The 20,823-nt window shown below is 38.0% G+C and overlaps 1 protein-coding gene across 1 annotated transcript in view; it reads right to left on the bottom strand.

Annotated features, from left to right (window-relative positions):
- LOC128381110 (protocadherin-15-like) overlaps nucleotides 1-20,823 on the bottom strand; it is a 144,954-nt gene that overhangs the window by 28,328 nt on the left and 95,803 nt on the right. The window contains 8 exon segments of the mRNA XM_053341061.1: nucleotides 360-368; nucleotides 1,772-1,990; nucleotides 2,427-2,603; nucleotides 7,061-7,149; nucleotides 7,441-7,671; nucleotides 12,352-12,479; nucleotides 15,507-15,647; nucleotides 18,078-18,187. Coding sequence (XP_053197036.1) covers nucleotides 360-368; nucleotides 1,772-1,990; nucleotides 2,427-2,603; nucleotides 7,061-7,149; nucleotides 7,441-7,671; nucleotides 12,352-12,479; nucleotides 15,507-15,647; nucleotides 18,078-18,187 — 1,104 coding nt within the window.

Here is a 20,823-nt window from a genome sequence, read left to right on the forward strand (position 1 = left end):
TAGAAATGTATTTCCCAAAATGTCAAACTATAGGTAGTCAACTAGCATGGATGAAATCAACATAATTGGCACACGCATACAATATGACTGACCACCAACACACACACACACACACACACACACACACACACACACACACACACACACACACACAGTCCAAAGCATCAATCTTGGACATTTATTGATTCCGTGTTATTCAGGATTCATTTGTTTGATTGTCTGCTGTCCCTTCTCTTTCACCGCCCTTCACACTCTCATCCATTTTATTGTACAGTGAAAGTCAACAGATTCATCACAGTGAAAAGGTGTTGTATGACAGCCATTACATTAATATTTTAGCATATGAAAGCAGTACTCACTCTTTGAATCTGGTGACGACAGATGTGGCAGACGAGAGGCAAAGAAAGAGAGAAAAAAATTGTGATTATTTGAACCATAAATCACACAGTAACTCTTGTTAGCCAGGTTTATTTATTGTAATTTACAAGCAGAGACAGACAATTGGTCCTCATTACAGTCATTTAGTAATATAAAAGACCGGTGATGATTATGCTGATAATTACCACTCTGTTTTTCTCTTTTCAAATCTCCTCTCCTCTCCTCTCCTCTCCTCTCCTCTCCTCTCCTCTCCTCTCCTCTCCTCTCCTCTCCTCTCTTCTCTTCTCTTCTCAGTCTGTTATTTGTCTCCCTATCTCAGCAGGAGATGAGAAGCTGTCTCCAAAATGCACTGATCCTGTTTAAATGTGTGTGTGTGAATGTGTGTGCTTGTTTATGTATGTTTGGGAGATGGTTGAAATTAATAGCCTTTCACGGTGGTTAGCTAAACAAACTATTAGAATTGTCTCTGAGGGATGAGCTGCCCTGCTGAATCATCTAGGCAGGTGACTGGCCCAAGTGAAAAAAATGATAAATAGTGCTAAAGGACAACATCCTATGGGAGAGACTGTCAGCTTCAACAATTTGTCTGTCTGTGGACAAATATCATAAACTTTCTAGATGTCTTGTTATCTTTGGTAGCATTCAAGCACTATTTGAAATGAAAGCCTAAAAGCCCTTTTTTGAAGTAGATGGTTTCACTTCAAGCACATTTACAACAGTGTGTGGAATGCCTTATGATGCCAACCCAGAATTCACACATTCAGAGGTACATTACAAGGAGCATTATAAGCTTCAAAAGATTTCAAAGGATTTCTTATTGGATTATTTTGGATTGTGATAGATTTAACTTTACTCAAAGTGCAAGAGGAAATAAAAAATTTGGGAAGAACTGGCACATATGTGCAAATGGAGTTGTATGACTAAAATCAATGAAAAAACTGATGACTGGCCTTAACTGTTTGTAAGTCTCAATGTATTGCTACTGTATCTAACACAAGCAGCAATTACCACAGCTTTAGTTTGAAGCTGAAGTACCTTAAAGGGCAATGCCACCAATGGCCGCTAGGTACTGGCTCCAAAAAATCCCTGGCTCCATTTGACTGCCATTAAAAAAACCTAATCTTCTGTCTTTAAATACTTCAAACAGCCAATTCTTTTCATTTGAACAAGTCATTATAGTCTCCATTGCTAAAATTCTGGCCTTGTAATAGGTGTGCTGGTGGTCATTTTGGAAGTTATTGCTCCATTAATAAGATTTGAAGACATAGTAGCTTTGATGTCTGTGGGCATTGACAGTTCACTCTCCAGCTGCTCTCCACAGCTCAGACTCTCACTGAATTGGACTACTGTCACAATGTTTCACTAAGCTTAAAGATCAGCCCCTTCTACTTACTGCCTGTAGGTGATAATGACTATCAGTATGGCGGGGACACAGCAGATGATGATAATAACCGCCAGAGCCAACAGCGCCCCTTCTGTATAGCCTACGGCCTGCACAGCTTTCTTTACGCCGTTCACAACTTCAGGTGTTCGGATCTCCAGAATCCGCCCACCAGGAGGGAGGAGTGGCTGGAACTCTTTGTTGATGTCCAAGAGTTTACCATCAAGAAACCTTGGGATGAGAAACACAATTGTGCGACTGAGACTGAGTGCCTTTGGCAATAAATAGTAAACATCGACCTCTATTACTCAGCAGAAGTGACGCTAACATCAAACAGGTATATTTATATGTGGTGGTGAAGGCCACAATTCCCTGCAAGCTAAATGTTAAAAAGTTACCCACACAGCAAACTGATCACTAAGTCATACAATTTCACACTTACTTAACTATTAAGTAGTTCTATTAATTTGTAAGTACAAAATTGACTTAAACGAAAAACCTGAAAACTTGTGAGTGGCAGCATTCCAAAAAACTATTTGAGGCCAATTAGATTGGGAATTATTTAATAGAGATGTAATTTAGGTTAGGTCCTGTCTTACATTATAGAACAAAGCTTTTTGGAGTGCTGCCATTTTACTATTCATGGATTTGTTGGCAAAGTTCTTACTTGTAGAGCTCCTGTCTAGATACAGCTCTGTTTGTCAGCGGGTCAATTGCATAAATCATTAAGTCCGACTTGGTGTAGTCCTCCTGCTCCATTCCATCGCCATGGCGATGGGGCCCAATGGTTTCCACGACAACCTTGGCTCCTGGTATCTGTTCCTGGACATACCGTTCCAAAATGCTGAGGATGAAAAAATAATAGCATTAGATTAAACAGAGAAGCATTAATCTCACTGCTATTTAAACTCCAGCAGAATACTTAGATGGTTGACACACACACACACACATACACACACACTTTAACACATGTACAAAAATTCACCTTTGGGCCTGTGTAATGTATAAATCTATGAATGGACAGACACATCTTACCAAACATGCAAAGACCTCTCTCTCTCTCTCTCTCTCTCAAATGTTTTTTTTTCATCCTGTCAGCTAGGCAGACTCCGTGCTGTGCAATATTGAATTCTGTCTCCTCAGAAACACCTGCTCACAGCAGGAATGGTCCCACTAAGTTGTGTGTGTTTGTGTGTGACACTTAAAGAAAATTAGGACATTTTGGCCAGTCCTCACACGCCTTCACAGGGTTGTTTGAGGGTTCACACTTGGTTTTAGGTTGGGATTAGGTTCGGTTTAGGGTAAGGCATTTAAGGTTAGGGATTAAGCATTTTGTCAGTGAATGTCCTCAGTAAGATAGCCATACCTAGGTAGATATAAAAGATGGTAAATGCTTTAAAACATCATTATCAGTGCTGAATCATCATTACTGTGGTTTCTAGTTCAATAAAGCACTGCAAGTACAAGTACACTTCATTATGATAAAAGCACTATTTTTAAACACAGAACTGTTTGTGCTCTTTATCAATTTCCCCATGGTGGGAATTACAGCTTGACTCCTTATCAAGGCGCACCATAGCTAAATAAATATAAAGGATCACAGTCTGGTATAATCCATAATTGCATCAAATCATTATGGCTGTTAATGTGTACCCCAGTAGGGGAAAGTCCCCTCATGTGTTCACTGCAAACAGTACAAACCAGCAAACAACAGAAACAGCTCTCTCTTCAACTCCCAGGAATACATTTCCAAACTTCTCACCACTAAGACACTAAACATCTTACTATCTACTATATGGGAACATTGGATGAGGAACTACTTTGTCTCCTGCAAGGTCACTAAACCACAAACTGACCCTGTCACCTTTTAAGAATCAGCTGACTAAAATAACTGGCCAAATAACTGATCACTGATTACAAGTGATCACCAACATGAAATGCCCCAGGGACATATAGAGACACAAAAATACTCTCACAAATGGCATGGACAATGTCAGATCAAGGACAACAAAATACTTTAAGTATACTTTTATTCCACTGCCAACAAGCCAGGAATCATAGTACTAACAGTTCCATCATCTTTGACAATAATACTACCATGTTTAGTAACATTCTGCCTGTTTCACTCTAAAAATGCTAAAGCTACATCCAGAATGCAAACTTAAAAAATCATGCAATTGTTATAAGACTAACCACTCTTATTAGAAAGAGTAACAACATTCAGGAGGTGAACCCTGCTCCTCAGAACACTGCAATCCCTTGGGTGCATCCTTTGGGTGGGCAGACCAAAACTTTAAAATAGACTCTTATCTGAGACACCAAGCTGTGTTTGTTTTAGGTTAAGCTTGTTGCTCTTGTTTTGTGCCATGCTGTTACAATGCTTGCTTCTTGCTAGTCTGAAAATGTGACTCAAACTAAAACAGGAGCTCTCATCCGATGGGAACTTTCCAAATCCGGACCAGATGAGTGACTCATCATTACAAGATCCAGACTCCAGATTTTAAGTGACAAGCCACCCCAGGGAGCATGCAAGTATTTCTACCAAACCTTCATCATATTGCATAAGAATTGATGTTTTTCATCATTTTTAACTTCAAATGGCAATTCAGAGCTAAGCCATTGTACGGTACTCTCATCTGTTTATTATGTCTCTCATACCAACTACACAATAGAAAGCATCATTCACTTGAATCATTCACTAGCCATAGCCTTGTGTACCGGCTTCTCCTTTTCCTCTTGTGTCTTGTTTGTAAAATCAATACAAATCAGTCCCAATGCACATAAGGACTGCCAGATGTGTTCCTCAGCTGTACAATATTACTCCACTGTTCTGTGTAATTACTTATCTTTAATGCTTTTTCATGTTTGTTAAGCAGGTGAGTGGCCAAAAGTGTCCATTAACAAGTACTGTATGTTCCCTGTTGAAGGTACACATCAAACAGAAGCTGCTAATTCTCTTAATAGGAACATCAGTCTTTGAAATAAGAAATGCATTTTTTTCCTGCAGACTTTGAGTCTCATAGCATTTTTTGTCATATAGATCTGTCAAAATATTACATAAAGGAAGAATCTACCGTAATTTCCGGACTATTGAGCGCACCTAAATATAAGCCGTACCCACTGAATTTTTAAAAAATATTTATTTTGAACATAAATATGCTGCACATGTCTATAAGCCGCAGGTGCCTACATTGAAACAAAGGAACATTACACAGACTGTAAAGCGACTGTTTGGCGTAATTTCGACCTAGCGTCATATGCACCATGAGGTCTATCTAATATAAAATAATGGAGTTAGAGCCATCAGCCGAATGGCTTAGCGTTAACCGGACCACCAATGTATCTCGTAAATGACCCCACTAATAATGCCTGGATTGTTATCAAACTTGTACAGTAGTACAAATAGGGTCTTTACTCATACATTGATACATTGGAAAGTTTATAAGTACACCAGGAGTTTATTAAAATAAATACTTACCTGATGGCTTTTACTCTGCTGCTACTGCTTAAGTTGTAAACATTGTCGAAATATTGCGCAATCACTGAAATACCGTGTGGTGGCGCATTTTGACAATGTTTACAACTTTAGCAGTCCATAAAAATCATTGACTGAAAAAAAAAATCATAAATTGCCGCGTCAGTGTTTAAGCTGCAAAGTTCAAAGCGTGGGAACAAAGTAGCGGCTTATAGTCGTAGTTTTAAATTACACTGGACAAAACCTTCTACAAAAGAAACAGACAGGTGAGTGCAGACAACTATGCATTAATATCTTCCAAGTGAGAGGTGGCAGAATTACACAGAACACACCAAACACTGTCCCTCAGAACGTCCCTGAAAGACAGATGGCTGGGGAGATAACAGAGTAACAGCTAGTTGTGAAGACAATCAAATTACTCCTTTGGTTATTTTAGCCAGAAAACAAGGAGACGAAATAAATAACTCCTATTCTCCTCCTCCCCTATTTCTCTCTTTTATACATACAAGTGGCCTGGACCCCCTGCAGGCTGCAGCTAGATCAAAGGGAACAGAGAATCTTAACTCTGAAATGGAGTTTAGATTTGTGAGCCTGTCTAAAGACGATCAAGATTTCATGTTAAGAATATCATGTTGTGTAAGACCTCAATTTTTCTTTTCTTTTTATTGCGTAATCAATTTGCTGTTGTCTTATGTTGTCTATGAGAGCAGCATTGGAGATCATCAAGTCATTAGTCAGGAATTTCTTGTGAATGATTTATGCTGAAACCAAAGCTACTGTTACACGTGTTTCTGATGGTAATCACGATACAATGTTATGTTTGAAATATTTGACCACAGGGTTGAAGTATGTGACTTTTTAGCGTGTGAAAACTTGAATGAAAATCCCAGAGGAAACATGCACCGCCATTTCAGGAACACAGAAGCTACCATGTTAGCTCCACATCACATTTCCCTGGGGAACAAAGGCAATTAATATTCATTAAAAGGTTGTGGCGCAAAGCGTTGTCTCTGTACCCAAAACATGCCCAAAATTCTGCCTGTCTGGGCTAAGTTGATAAAAGAGCCCGGCTCCCGTGCTTCAGGCTGCCCCTCAACTCCCCTCCTTTATTGTTTCTTTTTTTCCTCTAGACGTCTCCTTTATTTTCTTTTGTTCCTATCCTAGAATAAGCTCACATTTTTTACTTTTTTTTCTGAAACAAGCCTCGGAGTGCCTCACTATCAACTGAAGAACTGTGTCTTTGCGTCTTCTTTGTATATGTGTGTGTGTCTGTGTGTGCGTGTGTGTGTGTGTGTGTGTGTGTGATTTTTTTTTTTAGCAAGAACACTTGTGTTTTTTCACTGGCCCTCAAACAAAACTGCTGGACTCCTACTGGCAATTATCTACATTCTGCGTAGTAGCGGATCCTGGTGGAGTCCTGTAGGCAGACCGGACCTGCAGCTCACTGGGAGTCTGTGCTAGCTTGCACAAAAACCTCAGAACCAGCCTAAACAGATTCATCTCTGCATAATGCTTTAACAAGTAAGCACAATCCACACCTTTCTGTAATTATGAATTGATATTGAATGAGAAATAATCACCAGTGAGAAGTACATTTTCCCCTAGTGTCTTGCAATAAATAAATATATTCACACATCAGCAAGAAGTTGTCTGTGTTCTTTGAAGCACAAAACAGGAGTCAATGTATCGTAAATAATTCAAATTCTTGGTTATGAGACTGATTAAAATTGATTCATTGAACATAATTTCCCTCAGATAAAGGTTGTGTCAAAGATTTTAATGAGTGCAAGAACTGAATAGAAAAGTAGTGATATACTAATAGTTACCTGAGCAGTTTGTCTTTGTTCTTCTCCACATAAGTTGGAGGGACGTTTGATACAACCACCTGCATGTCCAGCTGATTCACCACCGATACCTACACAGCGGAAAAAATTGCAAAAAGAGACTAATTTCAGCATTTAAATTGAGCTTAAAACTGTATTTTCAGCCGTAAATAATTACATTAAACACTACTGAAAAAAGTACTGCTTTGTGACAATCTAAGTTTGTTTTCACAGTCAGTCACATTTTTATATTCTAGGAGCAAGGCAAATCTAGTTGGAACATATGCAAATCATCTTACCAAATTTGTTTTAAGGAAAATGTAGAATGGAAGATTGAAAGGATTATAAACCTGCCACACATGTCAAAAATTAAATATACACACCACTATCTCTGCCTTGCTGCTGTGTCCTCGGCCATAGTTGTCTGTAGCAACCACCTCAAACTTAAAATATGACCTCCTCATGTTGCGGTACATAATTGCCGTCTTCACCACGCCGCTATATGGTTCAATGACAAAGCCAGCTTTGCTTTCTTTAGAGTCTTTACCGGCAGGAGGGGGAATGATCAGCCGGTAAATCATAGAACTGTAGTTACCGGTGTCTCTGTCCAGGGCCTGGAAGATGAGGAAAATCAGAATTATTAGAAAGTAATATTATTATAATCATTATCATAACATTGCCAACAGCTGCATCATGATCACTACTATCATGAAAGTGATCATCATCATCATTTATCATCATCTATACAACCATCTATACTGTACAACCAATACTGGGATGAAGCCATCGTTGTCATTATTTTAGTAACAGATAGTACGATCTGTAATAATTATAATTTTATTCCTGGTGTTTGAGCAGCTGATCAATACCAAACACTGCCACGTACTGTATATTGATCAGTTCAGGACTGATATTCCATCTTGTATTTTTCACTCACTGAAAAGACACATCGTATTTTTGCTTGTTAGATTTTCAGGATTTTTCTTTTTGCTTGTGGGGAAACCTACGCTTAGTACTTATAGTGTTTGATGTAGTGCTCTGAATCAGCAGTAGGGGGTAAAGTGGTGCTTTTAGCTGTATGCAGGTCCATTCATTGTTCCAACGACCAACTATCAAGCCTGTCCTTCACACATACATGCAAACCTCACATACACAGATAGACATTGACTTATTTCCAATATTGACTTCTGGAGTGGAAGTATAGGCTACAGATTCAGCTCAGACATCCACCACATTAAATGTAACATTATGATAGTACCACAAAAAGTTGTCTTATGGCCAGGGAATAAGGAAAGCAGGGAAGATGAAATGAAGGAAATATGAAGGAACGAATGTTGAAAGGTAGAGGGAATAAGGGAGGAAATGAGGGAAGAATAGATAAATATCTATTTTTGTGTATTTACTTGTGGACATGGTACAGCTGGGATAACTTTTCATCAATACTTTAACCAAACTGTAATAGCACAGGTCTGAGTTTTCTATTGCACCTGGAAATTGTGTAGCAGTGTGCTACATACTAATTCAGACAGGTTTAAACAGGTTTTGAGAATCTAGTGTAGTATATTTGAAGTAGAGTTAGAGGTATACTTAAAACTGTACGCATGCGTACTGCAAAAACCTTGATCTTTAAATGTGTTGGTGATGTCAAGTCAATTTTATTAAAAAAATTACAAATCGGCCTCAAAGAACTCATACATAAACTGAAGGATGTTCTGATAGCTGCAGAAAATTAAATCACACAAAAACAAAAAAAGAAACAGAAATTTTTGAGAAACATCTTGCTGTCTATTATCATTCTAAACTCTGTTGCCTTTAATCCTTTAACCTCTGCATATATTGCATCATTTACTGTCAGTATAAATGTATAAAGTATGTTGATTTATTGTATATTACTTGCAAGAAACCTAATGATTAACATATTCTGTAAACAAATTTGGAGCACAGCTTTAGACAATTTCAACTTTCTTTCCTATCAGGATGTGTTTGTAATGACTGTATGAACAACTGTGATGGACTGCGATATAACTCTAATTGCAGTGTAAAACAATATGTCTTTAATGGGTACATTGACATAAAGTTAGCAAGTGCTGTGAAAAAAAACAATATTTTCCTTTCACATCTAGCATTTTGGATGACTTTGGAAGAAAAAACAATCAGGCAGTGTGTAGCCAGAATAAAAGCGACTACTCAAATTCCCTAGCACACCTGGGCCTCATTCAAAAGCATTTTCACAAGATGACTGAATCACTTAGTAAGGCAGACTACAACACTGTGTGAAAAAGCAGCCTTCTCATAAGCAATGTTTTTACAAGTGAGTCCCAATTTGTTTGTATCATGTATGCGATCAAGGACGCAGATAAGTTCAAAAACACACACAATGTGTTTTACTGATGAATACATAACTTTTGTTTACAACTAAAATCAAAGGAGCAACTTTCAATGAAACCAGAGGGCTTCAGCATCCAAAATTTTTGCTCCAATGCTCTGCAATGTCATCTGGCAAGTAGGTCTGGGGGTTTTTCTTCATGGTCATCCAGAACATCAGGCTACAGCTTCTCAACATAAACAACAATGGCAGAGGTGCCTTTAGTGTTGACACCGGCTTCATGAGTAACAGAAGTTTGGACCAAAAGACAAGAAGGATCTGTATTAATATATTGAATATGATGATACTGCCCTTGGGTTTACATCAAAACAGCAGTGATTTGGCAGCTGGTGAATGGCTAAGGGTGTCTAACATTGGCTAACGTTTGCTGTGGACTCCTGTGTTGTCATGTTAAGTATGGTCACACAGACACTGCTTCGCTACATACCGCCCATTCACCAGTTGCCAAACCACTGCTGTTTTGATGTCAATGATGATGACAGTTTCATCTTCGATATTTAAATACAGCTTCGTCTCATCTTACCTGCAGGTTACGTGTTTTGGCCCAACCTCCTGTTATTGGCAACACCTCTGTAGATGTTGCAGCTGCCCCATATGTTTCGAGCTGTTAACTTGCCTAACTTAGCATTAATAAATAATATTTTTCATAAAACACCTGCAAAAGTGATAAAGCAAAGTGATAAAACTATTTATGCTAATATTAACTAGCTGTACAGAGACACGCAACACACTTTTTATTTAAGACTAACCAATGTTAAAACTTGGTGCCACATCAAGATTTAGCGGTTGAATAGTTTGTCATGCTCAGATTAGCTTGATGTTGTCACCAGTGTGAAAGTTATTGTGGTTTATATTCTTTATGTTATCAACATGATTTGTACTGTAATGTCATATTCTTTTTGTTCAAATGAATTTCATAAAATTGGTATCAAAAAATATATTACATATAACCCTAACCATGTATCAAAGTCAAGGTATTGGTATCAAAATGATTTGAATGATACCCAGCCCTACAATTTATTAATTGTTGCAGTCATACCTGCAAATGGCTGTACTGTTCAATAAAATGCATGCAAGTGCACTTTCCAGTTTGAACACTTGCTGATTGCTGCCAGAGAAAATAATTATTTTTGCTGTCTTGTTATCTTTCAGACTAAATCCACTGTAGTAGCAATGTAAACTTTGTTTTAAGCCAAACTTCTGGGTCTGATTTCATCTTAGCTTCATCCTTGTAGCTGTGTTGTGGCAACGCACCCACACAAACATACTTTAAAAACAATGCAGGACTATTTTAGGTCTGAACTAAAAAAGCAGGAATTAGTAATTATTCACACTGTGGAGGGAAACGGTAGAGAATGGAAAAAGTGGCAAAATATTCCTGAAATGGATTTTGAAGAATAAAAGAAAGTAACAAGCAGGCTTGCTAACGAGATACACATCTGCAATCAAATCAATATCTGTGCTCTAGTATCCTCTGAGGTACTAAATGACAGATGTGCTCAAGTGCACACACACTCTGAGGGCCCTGCATGAAACAATATAGTACAAACAGATTGCAAAATGTTGCCCTGTACACACACACACAAACACACACACACACACAACTCATTAAGACAACGTGTGTGTTTCAGACAGATGTGAAGGAATTAGTTATACTTGAATAAAACCACAGAGAATGAAAATGCACAATTCTCAAACTTCCTCTGCCTTTTCTCACTCACTCTTTCATCTGTATGTTTGAAAGTGTGTCCAGCAGCATCCCTGTCTATCTTTCCAGTCATCACCCCACTCCATCACTTCATCCGCCCATGAATCATGTATGTCTACTATCTCTTTCTCTGTCTATTCAGTTTGTATCTCAGCAGGATACAAGTTATCTTTATCTTACCATCAATCCTCTCCCTTCCACCAGACCCATCCCCTCTCCCTGTGGTGAGTGAGCCTACGAGCAGGCTATTAGCTCTTACTATCAGTCTGTTAAAGTATTTAAAGAGGTGACTGTAGAGCAGGTTACTATATAAAAGTTGTCTTAGCCAATGATATCCATGTGCAAAAACACTGCACTATGGTATTTGCAACAGGGGAATAATGAATTAAAACAGCAAGTTTATGAAAGAGCAAAGCACACTTTCTATACTTTTCAAGTCTTTGTTGCATACTCACCCTTATTCTCTAATCTTTCCTGTCACTCTCACTGTGTATGATCTAATGAAGCAGGAATATCTAAGAATAATCTTGAACACTGTAATAAAATATTAAGGCGCATACTTTTCTGCCAGATATCCTGCCCCAGTCTCTTGTGGCATTCAGGCTCATTAAAACATATAGCTACTTTTTAGATAGAAGCTGAAAGAGATAGGCTCCATGACCCATTTTGAGACCTGAAAGGCATTTTAATAATAAGAGAGTCACTCAAGCTGTTTACAGTGATATGAAATTCTCCAGAGTTACAGTAGGTAAAAAGGCAAGGAAACAAAGCGATATATCAATTAAGTGATACTGTAGATAGAAGCAGACGTCGAGAGAGAGAGAGAGAAAGAGAGACAGAAGAATCTCGCCAATCATTTTGGACTGAATATTATCTCCATACAAACACACAAACACACACAAGCACTGTAAGCACCTTCACACTGAGCTTAAATTAATTTAGCTGGAAACTGTCAAAGTTAAACTACTTTTCTGACCAAGTTATTACATTTTGAGTTTAACACAAACAGCAGGGATATTTTCTAAAGCAAGATAAATAAGAGAAACATCTTAAAATACAGTACAAATACAATCAATACAACAATATGAACTGCAAGGACATTAACAGCATTATATCATCAGCTTTTCCTGATAATGTAGTAAATTAATTTCAATTTTTTCAAAAAGTCTATTTTTGTGTTACGTGTGTTTGTTTCCTTACCTGTACTTGCAGGACAGAGGTGAAAGTTTTGGCATCTTCTGCAACACCTCCAATGTAAAGAGGTCTGCTGAAAACTGGCGGGTGGTCGTTCTCATCCTGGATATCAATCAACACTTTGGCTGTGTTCGCTAAGACACACACAGACACACACACACATATACAAATTTAGGATAAACTTTTGCATACACAAAATAAAACAATTAGCTGCTTGATGAACTGCATGAAGAATTCCAATTTCAGTTGTATGAGCTGAAACTGAAACATAAAGTGTGTTTTAAAGGAACAAACAAAGAAACAGTGAAAACGACATTAATTAACAAGGACCCACAGTGCCACTAATTCAATGAACTCTATCAAATACCTAACCAAGACCAGCTATTAGTATCCAACACAGGTTTGAACTTGCAGTTACAGTTCAACATGCGTCACCTATTGCCAACAACAGCAGACAAGCCATGATGTGTTCAGGCACAGTATTCGGTGTAGGGGTTGATGTCTGCGTAAACAGCTGTAATGACTGAAAGAGAAGCATATCTGTTCTGTAACACTCCTCCTCCAGCTTGTAGACCAGATGTAAAGGGTTAAACAGTGATCCAAAAGGTGGAGCGTTACAGTAAATAACTCCAGTCCCAGAGCTGACAGAAGGTGCTCACAAAGACTGAACATGTGCTTAGAGAAACACAGCGGACTGCAGACTGTCTAGGGATGCTGCAGTAGAGGTGACCCTGAGCTCTGAACCACCTGATCAGATGCATGTGTGTGTTGTTTAATTTTAGATACTGTATATATGCATCACAAAACGTCAATGTTGATTTTCAATGTGCTTTTCTCTACTATCCTTTCTCTCTCTCCTCGCTACCCCGACCGGTCGAGGCAGATGGCCGCCCACTTTGAGCCTGGTTCTGCCTGAGGAGTATTTTCTTGCCACTGTTGCCAAGTTCTTGCTCATGTGGGAATGTTGGGTCTCTTTAGAGTAAACTTAAAGAGTTCGGTTTAGACCTGCTCTACTGTATGTGTACAGTGCCTTGAGATGACTTCTGTTGTGATTTGGCGCTATATAAATAAAGATTGATTGATTAAAGATTGAAAACCTTACTGGTCATGACTATTTCTGTGGATATCAAGGCTTTTCAATGTCTGTGCCAAGATTCAGATTAATTCATGCATTAATGTCCAATTACTAGGAAAATGAATGGGGAAGCATATTTTAAATGGCCTAATATTAGATTAAATATTACTTTAATTTAACAAAGCTTCAGATTCACTGTAAGATAAAAACATTTTGCCATTGAGCCCCTGACATTCACTGTAATGACTCACTACAAAGAGCTTTCTTATCTGGCCAAAAACAGGAAGTTCTGAAAAATACCCACATACAACTGCAACACAATACATCAACCAAACCTTGTAAAAGGATGAATCATGTCAGAAAGAAAGAACAAAACCCAAGATTGTTAACTGCTTGAGCTATCCTTCAAGAAAGACAAAAGAAAAAAAAAGAATCACATAAAGAAACATTTGGCAGAGAAAAACACAAACAAACAAACAGGCAGATGCAAACATTAATCTGCTTATCTGCAACAGCAGTCCTGGGCACACCACACCAAAATGTCTATTTACAATTCCAACCTGTACTTGGGTTAGAAAACTGGATTAGCACATTGTTAGAATCTTATTGATTTGTCCACTGATTAAAAGTGCATATCAAAAAAGAATTGAAGGAGATTTGCTAATGACCACAATGATTTGTAGTTTTAATCCATGCAGAATGTGTAAATTCAAATGGTTTGAATGAAATGAGAGCAGCATATGGTAAACACTATGATTAAAGAAGAAAGGGGAAACCCGGAGAGCTGAGTATCCATTAAGAAGTATGCAGATATGCTTTGAAAGGAGAAAATAGAGAGAGAGCAATACCAACAGATAGAGACATAGAAAGAAAGACAGAGGGGAAAGAGTTAGAGTCTAATCAGAGCCATGTTCATTTCATTTATAATTTCAATTAAAATGGTGAAAACCTGTTTGGATGTGTTTTTTTTCTCTCTCCCAAAAGCAATTTAAGAAAATTCATTTTTGGAAGGATTAAAATGAGGGTGGATATTGAAAAACAATTAAGGCTGAATGCAGAAATAAAAAAAAGCACAAAGAGAGAAAAAAAATGAAGAAGGGAGGCTGAATGACAGTGAGGCTGGTCTCAGTTTGCAGCTCATTTAGTAGAATTTAACACAGATTTACACTGTACTGATCACTTTGTGCAATATATGGGACATAATATCTAAGAAAGTTAGTTTTAAAGATCTTTAGGTTCACCCACACTGCTCATCATGTTTAAAAATAAAAAAATAGTGGACTGCAGACCTTATAGGAAATAAGCAATGCAACACATCTGGCAGGAAGGGAAGAGGGAGCATTTCTAAAACAGCCACAACAAGTAGGCGACAAGCTGGTGAAAGCTTTGGGTTTGATAGACAGCTACAAGGTTAGGGAGGCTCTTGAAAGGTAATAACGACAGCCAAGGCCCAATATGACTTGTCTCCAAGACATATGACTGTATAAACAGGGAGAAGAGTACAAACTTGTGCAATGTAAAAGTAGACAGAGCTGCAGAGAGAGAGAGAGAGAGAGAGAGTAGGTGCAAGAGAGAAACCTAAAGCCTGAAGCAATATTATCTTAACAGCGTCACATAGCGAGATTATCCAGAAGTGATTGTGTGTGCATAATTAGTGGGAAGAAAATCAGTTAAATATATGATGATGCAATCCAATGTCAAAAGTCGGTCCTGTAATCTGAGCCCAGCCTCAAAGGAGAAGAGTTCATCACTGTAAAACGATAGTTCCGATCCTAGATCATGATGGGCAAATTCAAAGCCATCATAAAGTACAAACATCAACCTGTGACGCAATAGAAATGACTGTGCCAATTATTCAGCTATTCAAATTGTTTCAAAATGTCAGACTTTGTTGCTGTGTTGTGATTCACTTGGCGAGCTAAGACAAGATTTTTAAAAAGTAAGACGACACACTTAAGGTAATGAAAGAGACATTGAAGAGCTGGAAAAGTTAAACAGGCTTCATCTTCTGCTCCATATCATGTCTAACAATGTTTAAAATTGCTGTAAGCCATAGCCCCCTGTGGCTTACTGCTCAAACACTTACTTTTGGAGGGAGCTCGGAGATTGGAGGACACCACTCTCATGGAGTCTGCTTCTACCTTTAGAACATAGCTGGAATTGGTCTCATAGTCCAGTGGCTTGGCACTGGAAATCACTCCTGACGTTTCATTTAATGTGAACACACCTGGAGAGAACGGAAGACAGAAAGAGATAGAGAATAAATAGTCAGAGAGAGAGAGTGGAGAAGGTAAGATGAGAGAAACAGAGAGCAAAAGATAGTGTAGAAAGGTCAAAAAGGCACAGAGGAGAATAGTCTTTTTAATACGCTTGTACAGAGCAGTGTGATGGTGAGTGAACAGTTCTCTTGTGTAAAGTAATGACAAGGAGGTCGTGTGTCCTGAGTCCTTGACAGAGCGAATTAAACCAGGAGGTATTTGGACATTGTTTAATTACAAAATGACAGAGAGAAAACAAGCAGCCTAAATGGAAGCCTTGTACACCTGGCCCCATTTACACATGTCATTTCAAGTGTCTCACATTTTGATCAAATGTTACATAGGGCAACCTAAAGACGTGGCATCAAAAAAAGGAAAAACCTGACTGAAAGAGTGGAGAAACATATCAAATGCTGATACTTCTGTACATCATAGCTCACTGAATGGTTTGATGAGTATCAAAATAATGTGTATAAAATGTAGGGGCCTTTACAGTCACTGATCTCAACCCAGTTTAAGTCTCCATAAGTCCATAAGATAATATAACATAAACTTTCATCTTCAAATCTATTTAGTTATGTCTGTGATTGTCTCTGATGATATTTGTGTCTGGCTATGTTTGTTTTTCTCTCTCTGTCGTACACAGATATCTCTTGCAAAAGACATATTGATCGCAATGAGATTATGGTGTTCATAATGGTGTTCATCCCTTCAATAGAGTTCCACAGACTAGGCAAGGAGCACTGAAGCTGTTCTGGAGGTTTGTGGTGGCCTGACTCCACACTAAGACATTTCATTTTGGTTTTTGCTTTAATTTGCCACCCATTTGTATATATGCGCCTCCATTAGCCAGATCACAAATCTAAAAATGGTTACTGATTTAAAAACAGGAGAAGAATAACCTTTTGAATTTAGTAGTTTAGTCACTATTTTTCTTTGCAAAGATCTTCTTATTGGTTGAGAAATTATAAGTCCAGTGCAGTGTAGACAGCACAGGTGTTCAAAAGAGGACAATTCTTTCATGTAATTTTTACCATTTAAATCCATGGCGAGAGAGAGAGAGAGGAGAGGAGAGAGAGAGAGAGAGAGAGAGAGAGAGAGAGAGAGAGAGAGAGAGATGAGAGAGAGAGAGAGAGAGAGAGAGAGAGAGAGAGAGAGAGAGAGAGAGAGAGAGAGAGAGAGAGAGAGAGAGAGAGAGAGAAAACAGAACGAGCAAAAACTGGAGACGACAAGAAAGAACTGGGACAACCAGAAAAAATAAAAAAGGATCCCCATCCATTAAATAACAATTCAAGAACATTTGTATACACATATTGATCAAAATAAATACATTGTGGTGAAATGTCAGTCCCTCTCCAGTGCTTATTGTTGCTTGACTTGGATGTTTGAGATTCACTGTGCAGTTTGACACTTAAACGATGGTTTTAATATTCATCTGCTGAAAGTGGAAAACTTTCTCAGTCCTTGCCTGAGCATGATTTGTGATATCACAACTAATATCCAGTCCAGTATCCACACAAGTGTGATGTGGAAACTTGTGGCATCCAGCACACATACACAGAATGGACTTTACAGGGAAGTAGGACACATCTTGTGTCCAACAGTTAAACTTTGGAAATGAAAAATATGTGTATATTTATATAGTCTGGATTTTTCAATGAGGGAGAAGGAGTGAATGTCATTTCAAGAATTTCTAACTGGGTAATTGATTTTCTACTTGTGGAAAAACCATATCAGTCATTCAAAGTAAAGTATTTTTATGTCTTAAAAGATGTCTGCAGGGGGGCTTCAAACAAACGTATGAATGACTCACATGGATGGACTAAAGTGATATTAAACTTTGCTCACTGTCTCTCATACCCATACAGATAATTCAGTGGTTTCACTAATCAAAAAGCCTACTAGTTACTTCAACAGCCATTATCACAGTGGCTACTTCCACACACTGTGTAACTTACGTTATACGTGGGAGGAGTAAAGAAAACTTTTGTGTCTTAGAGAGATGGATCCATTTACACTTTTTTAAAAGCAGGCTAGAGTGCATCTCAAAGTAGCTCCTGATCATCTTGTGTGGTGATTTGACCCATTAAATTTCAATTTGTCTTAAATGCTTCATGGTTTCTTTTAAATGTGGCTTTTTAAATCAGTTAGTGATTCATTCAAGATGTCTTCAGTGGTTAAATGTTAATTGGTAACTATTTATGTATTGGTTTATTGGCTGCTCCATATATGTCATCTGTTGCTCTGTCTCCACATAACCACGTACAAGTTAATAAACCCTGTACATAAGTCTATGTCATGAACTCACCAGCTACTTTATCAGTGGTCACATGCAGGTAACAATCTGAAAGCCACAACAGGCAAATTCTCTGCGTATAAACAGCTCTGAGCATACTCACCTCCCTCGTTGCCTTCCACTATGGAGTACACAATAGTTTGATTGACAGCAGCTGCCATGATGACTCCCACAGGGGTTCCAATGGCAGCCTCCTCGCTCACTGGTGGAAACCTGGGAACAGTTCAGTCAATCAATATCAACTGATAAGAAAATGAAATATGCATATTAGATTTGGCCCTACTTCCTCTTGAGGGCCAACTGCGATTTGGAAAGTTTAAAATCGACTGAGAGTTAAACCTGTGAAGGACGTTCAAATGTTTTTCCTCCTTCATGTTGACAGCTTTCTGTACCTTGGCTTTACCCCAAAAGATAAAGTAGATGCAGGCACTGTATACACTTAAAAATCGACTGATAGGGTAAAGCAGGGGTAGGAACTAGGGGTGGAGCCAAATCTGAATATGGTATTTGTCACAGCCCACTTTGTTTGTGTATATATATATATATATATATATATATATACAGTATATATATATATGTACAACTATTCAAAAAATTATTTGTTTTTGGGAAGAAATACATGTCAAACAGCTATTTTTTGCTTATATGAGTGCTGTACTTATGCTGATGTGACACTGAACACTGACATGTGCGCTGCTAATCTGTACAAAAAACATGAATATAAATATGGAATATTTACAGAATACAAGACACTCGTGAACTTGGAAGTATACCCCGAGTTGATCCTCAGGTAAATCATCCAGCAAAATTGCAGAGGTGTCACAGTTTGAAAGGATTGTTTTTTGACCTGATTAGATAAAAAACTTACATATACATTACTTAAAAACAATATATTTAAGTCTTCAAAATGAACTGTCCATTAATAACTTAATAGATTTTATGTTTATTATTGAGGTTGTAGTGGTTGATGGTGGTGTACTGGAGTACATTAAATTGACTCCACTCCATTAACTGGTATTTCTACTGAAGTAGACAGTGAGTAGACAGATACAAATACAAATACTGGGCTCTCTGCACATCCCTAGCAGTAACTAGTACAAACTTAGAAAGTTTTTCATAAAAAGTGTGTTCAGAGATAAAGAGAGAGCTGGCTGCAAGACAAAAAAAGTATTTTTTAAAAGTATTTATTTATTTAACAAATTGACTTAATCTTCTTCAAAACACCCGTTTGTTGTCCTCTGCTTTGGTTTTTCTGATGGCATAGATCATCAATGCAATACTATGAACAGCTAGTATCAACCGCAGGATGTTGGATGTCAGTTTCATCTTACAACAGTCAAAGTGGTCAAAGCAGTTCAAAGAAGTCTCTGCTCACTACTATTTAGTGCTGATAACTTAAGTTGGACACAAAAATAAAGGCAGTCAGTGGAAATTGAGTCTGGTAATAATTAAGGCTGCAAGTAATAATTATTGTCAAGCTGGATTACTACTGTGGATCAATTATCAAATGATAAATAGGCTGTCACAATTTCCCAGAGCTCCATGTGATATCTTCAAACAGCATGTTGCCAAACCATCAGTGAAAAATGACAATTTAATGTGATGTGAAACAGAGGAAAGCAGTTAATCTTTGCATTTAAAAAAACTGGAACCAGAGTGTTTGGCGTTTGTGCCTGGTTAGAAAACTTAAAAAGATGAATTGATTTTAAAAACAGTTGGCAATTAATTTTCTGTTGATCAGCAAGTGGATGAATTGGCTAATTGTCTCAGCCCTTAGTAGTAAACTAAACCATACATGACTTAAGTAAATGGATTGAAAAATATGGAACCTGCTTGATCTGATCCAGTCCTTTGGAAACAGGGTGCCTGACCGAATCTGTTAGTGGCCTTAGCCAAGCAGTGAAATTGAACCATCAAAAGCTATCAAAGAGGACCCAGGCAAGCTTGAGTTTTTCGCCCACCTGCCTCTTGGTGCATGTGGTGGGCAGTTATCCCTGCTTACACCCCTGACAGATTTTCTCAGAATCTGGCAACTCTGAAATTTCCAGCAGATTTCACTCCATTAAATAAACCTAGTCCGGTCATTAGGCCAACTGTCACAGCTGGCTAAACACTATAACATGGGCTACCAACTGGCTAAGCTATCAAGTAATCACAACGTGATAAATGGGACTGTTGGGGAGCACAAGTGAGTGTGTGAGTGTGTTTGTGTAGATGTTAACTTTCACCCCAGTCGATTGCTTCTCTTACCACCTGCTCTACCCAAACACTCCAACAAGCAAATATGTAATAAGCTGTGTATGGATTTAATGTGGATTTAAATAGAAAGAATATATAAATCCTGTTGGTAAATGCAACTATGCAAGTATGTTTAGATTGCAGCAATTATGGTGAGTACTTAATATAAAAAAGTATATAGACCTTTTAAACACCAGGCATTTTCATTTGTCATAGCAGCAAAGTGTAGGTGTTACTAATAACATTTACGATGGCTTCATTTTATTTAAGTGTCCCTGTAAGCCATGACAGTGTGACAGCATACACAATACCAGGACCATGACACTGCGGCAGCTAAATGGAATTCAGCAAACATCAAGTTTTATTATTACACCTCTACTTTTACTAGCATGATGTCAAAATGTCTTTAGTGAACAAACTATTTTATCTACTGTACTTTGTAAACCCCTTTGACCATCAGAACACTCCAGAATAGTTGTATTTTGTAATCAGCAAGACCCAAATATTGTGTTGTTAAATTTGATAATTTCCTACACTTTTGGTATGGAGTTGGATGTCCTGTATAGAGTCAATACAATGTCATCTGTGGACACACTTAGTATGAAATCAGG

This window comes from Scomber japonicus, chromosome 20 (assembly GCF_027409825.1).
Source record: "Scomber japonicus isolate fScoJap1 chromosome 20, fScoJap1.pri, whole genome shotgun sequence".
NCBI lineage: Eukaryota > Metazoa > Chordata > Actinopteri > Scombriformes > Scombridae > Scomber > Scomber japonicus.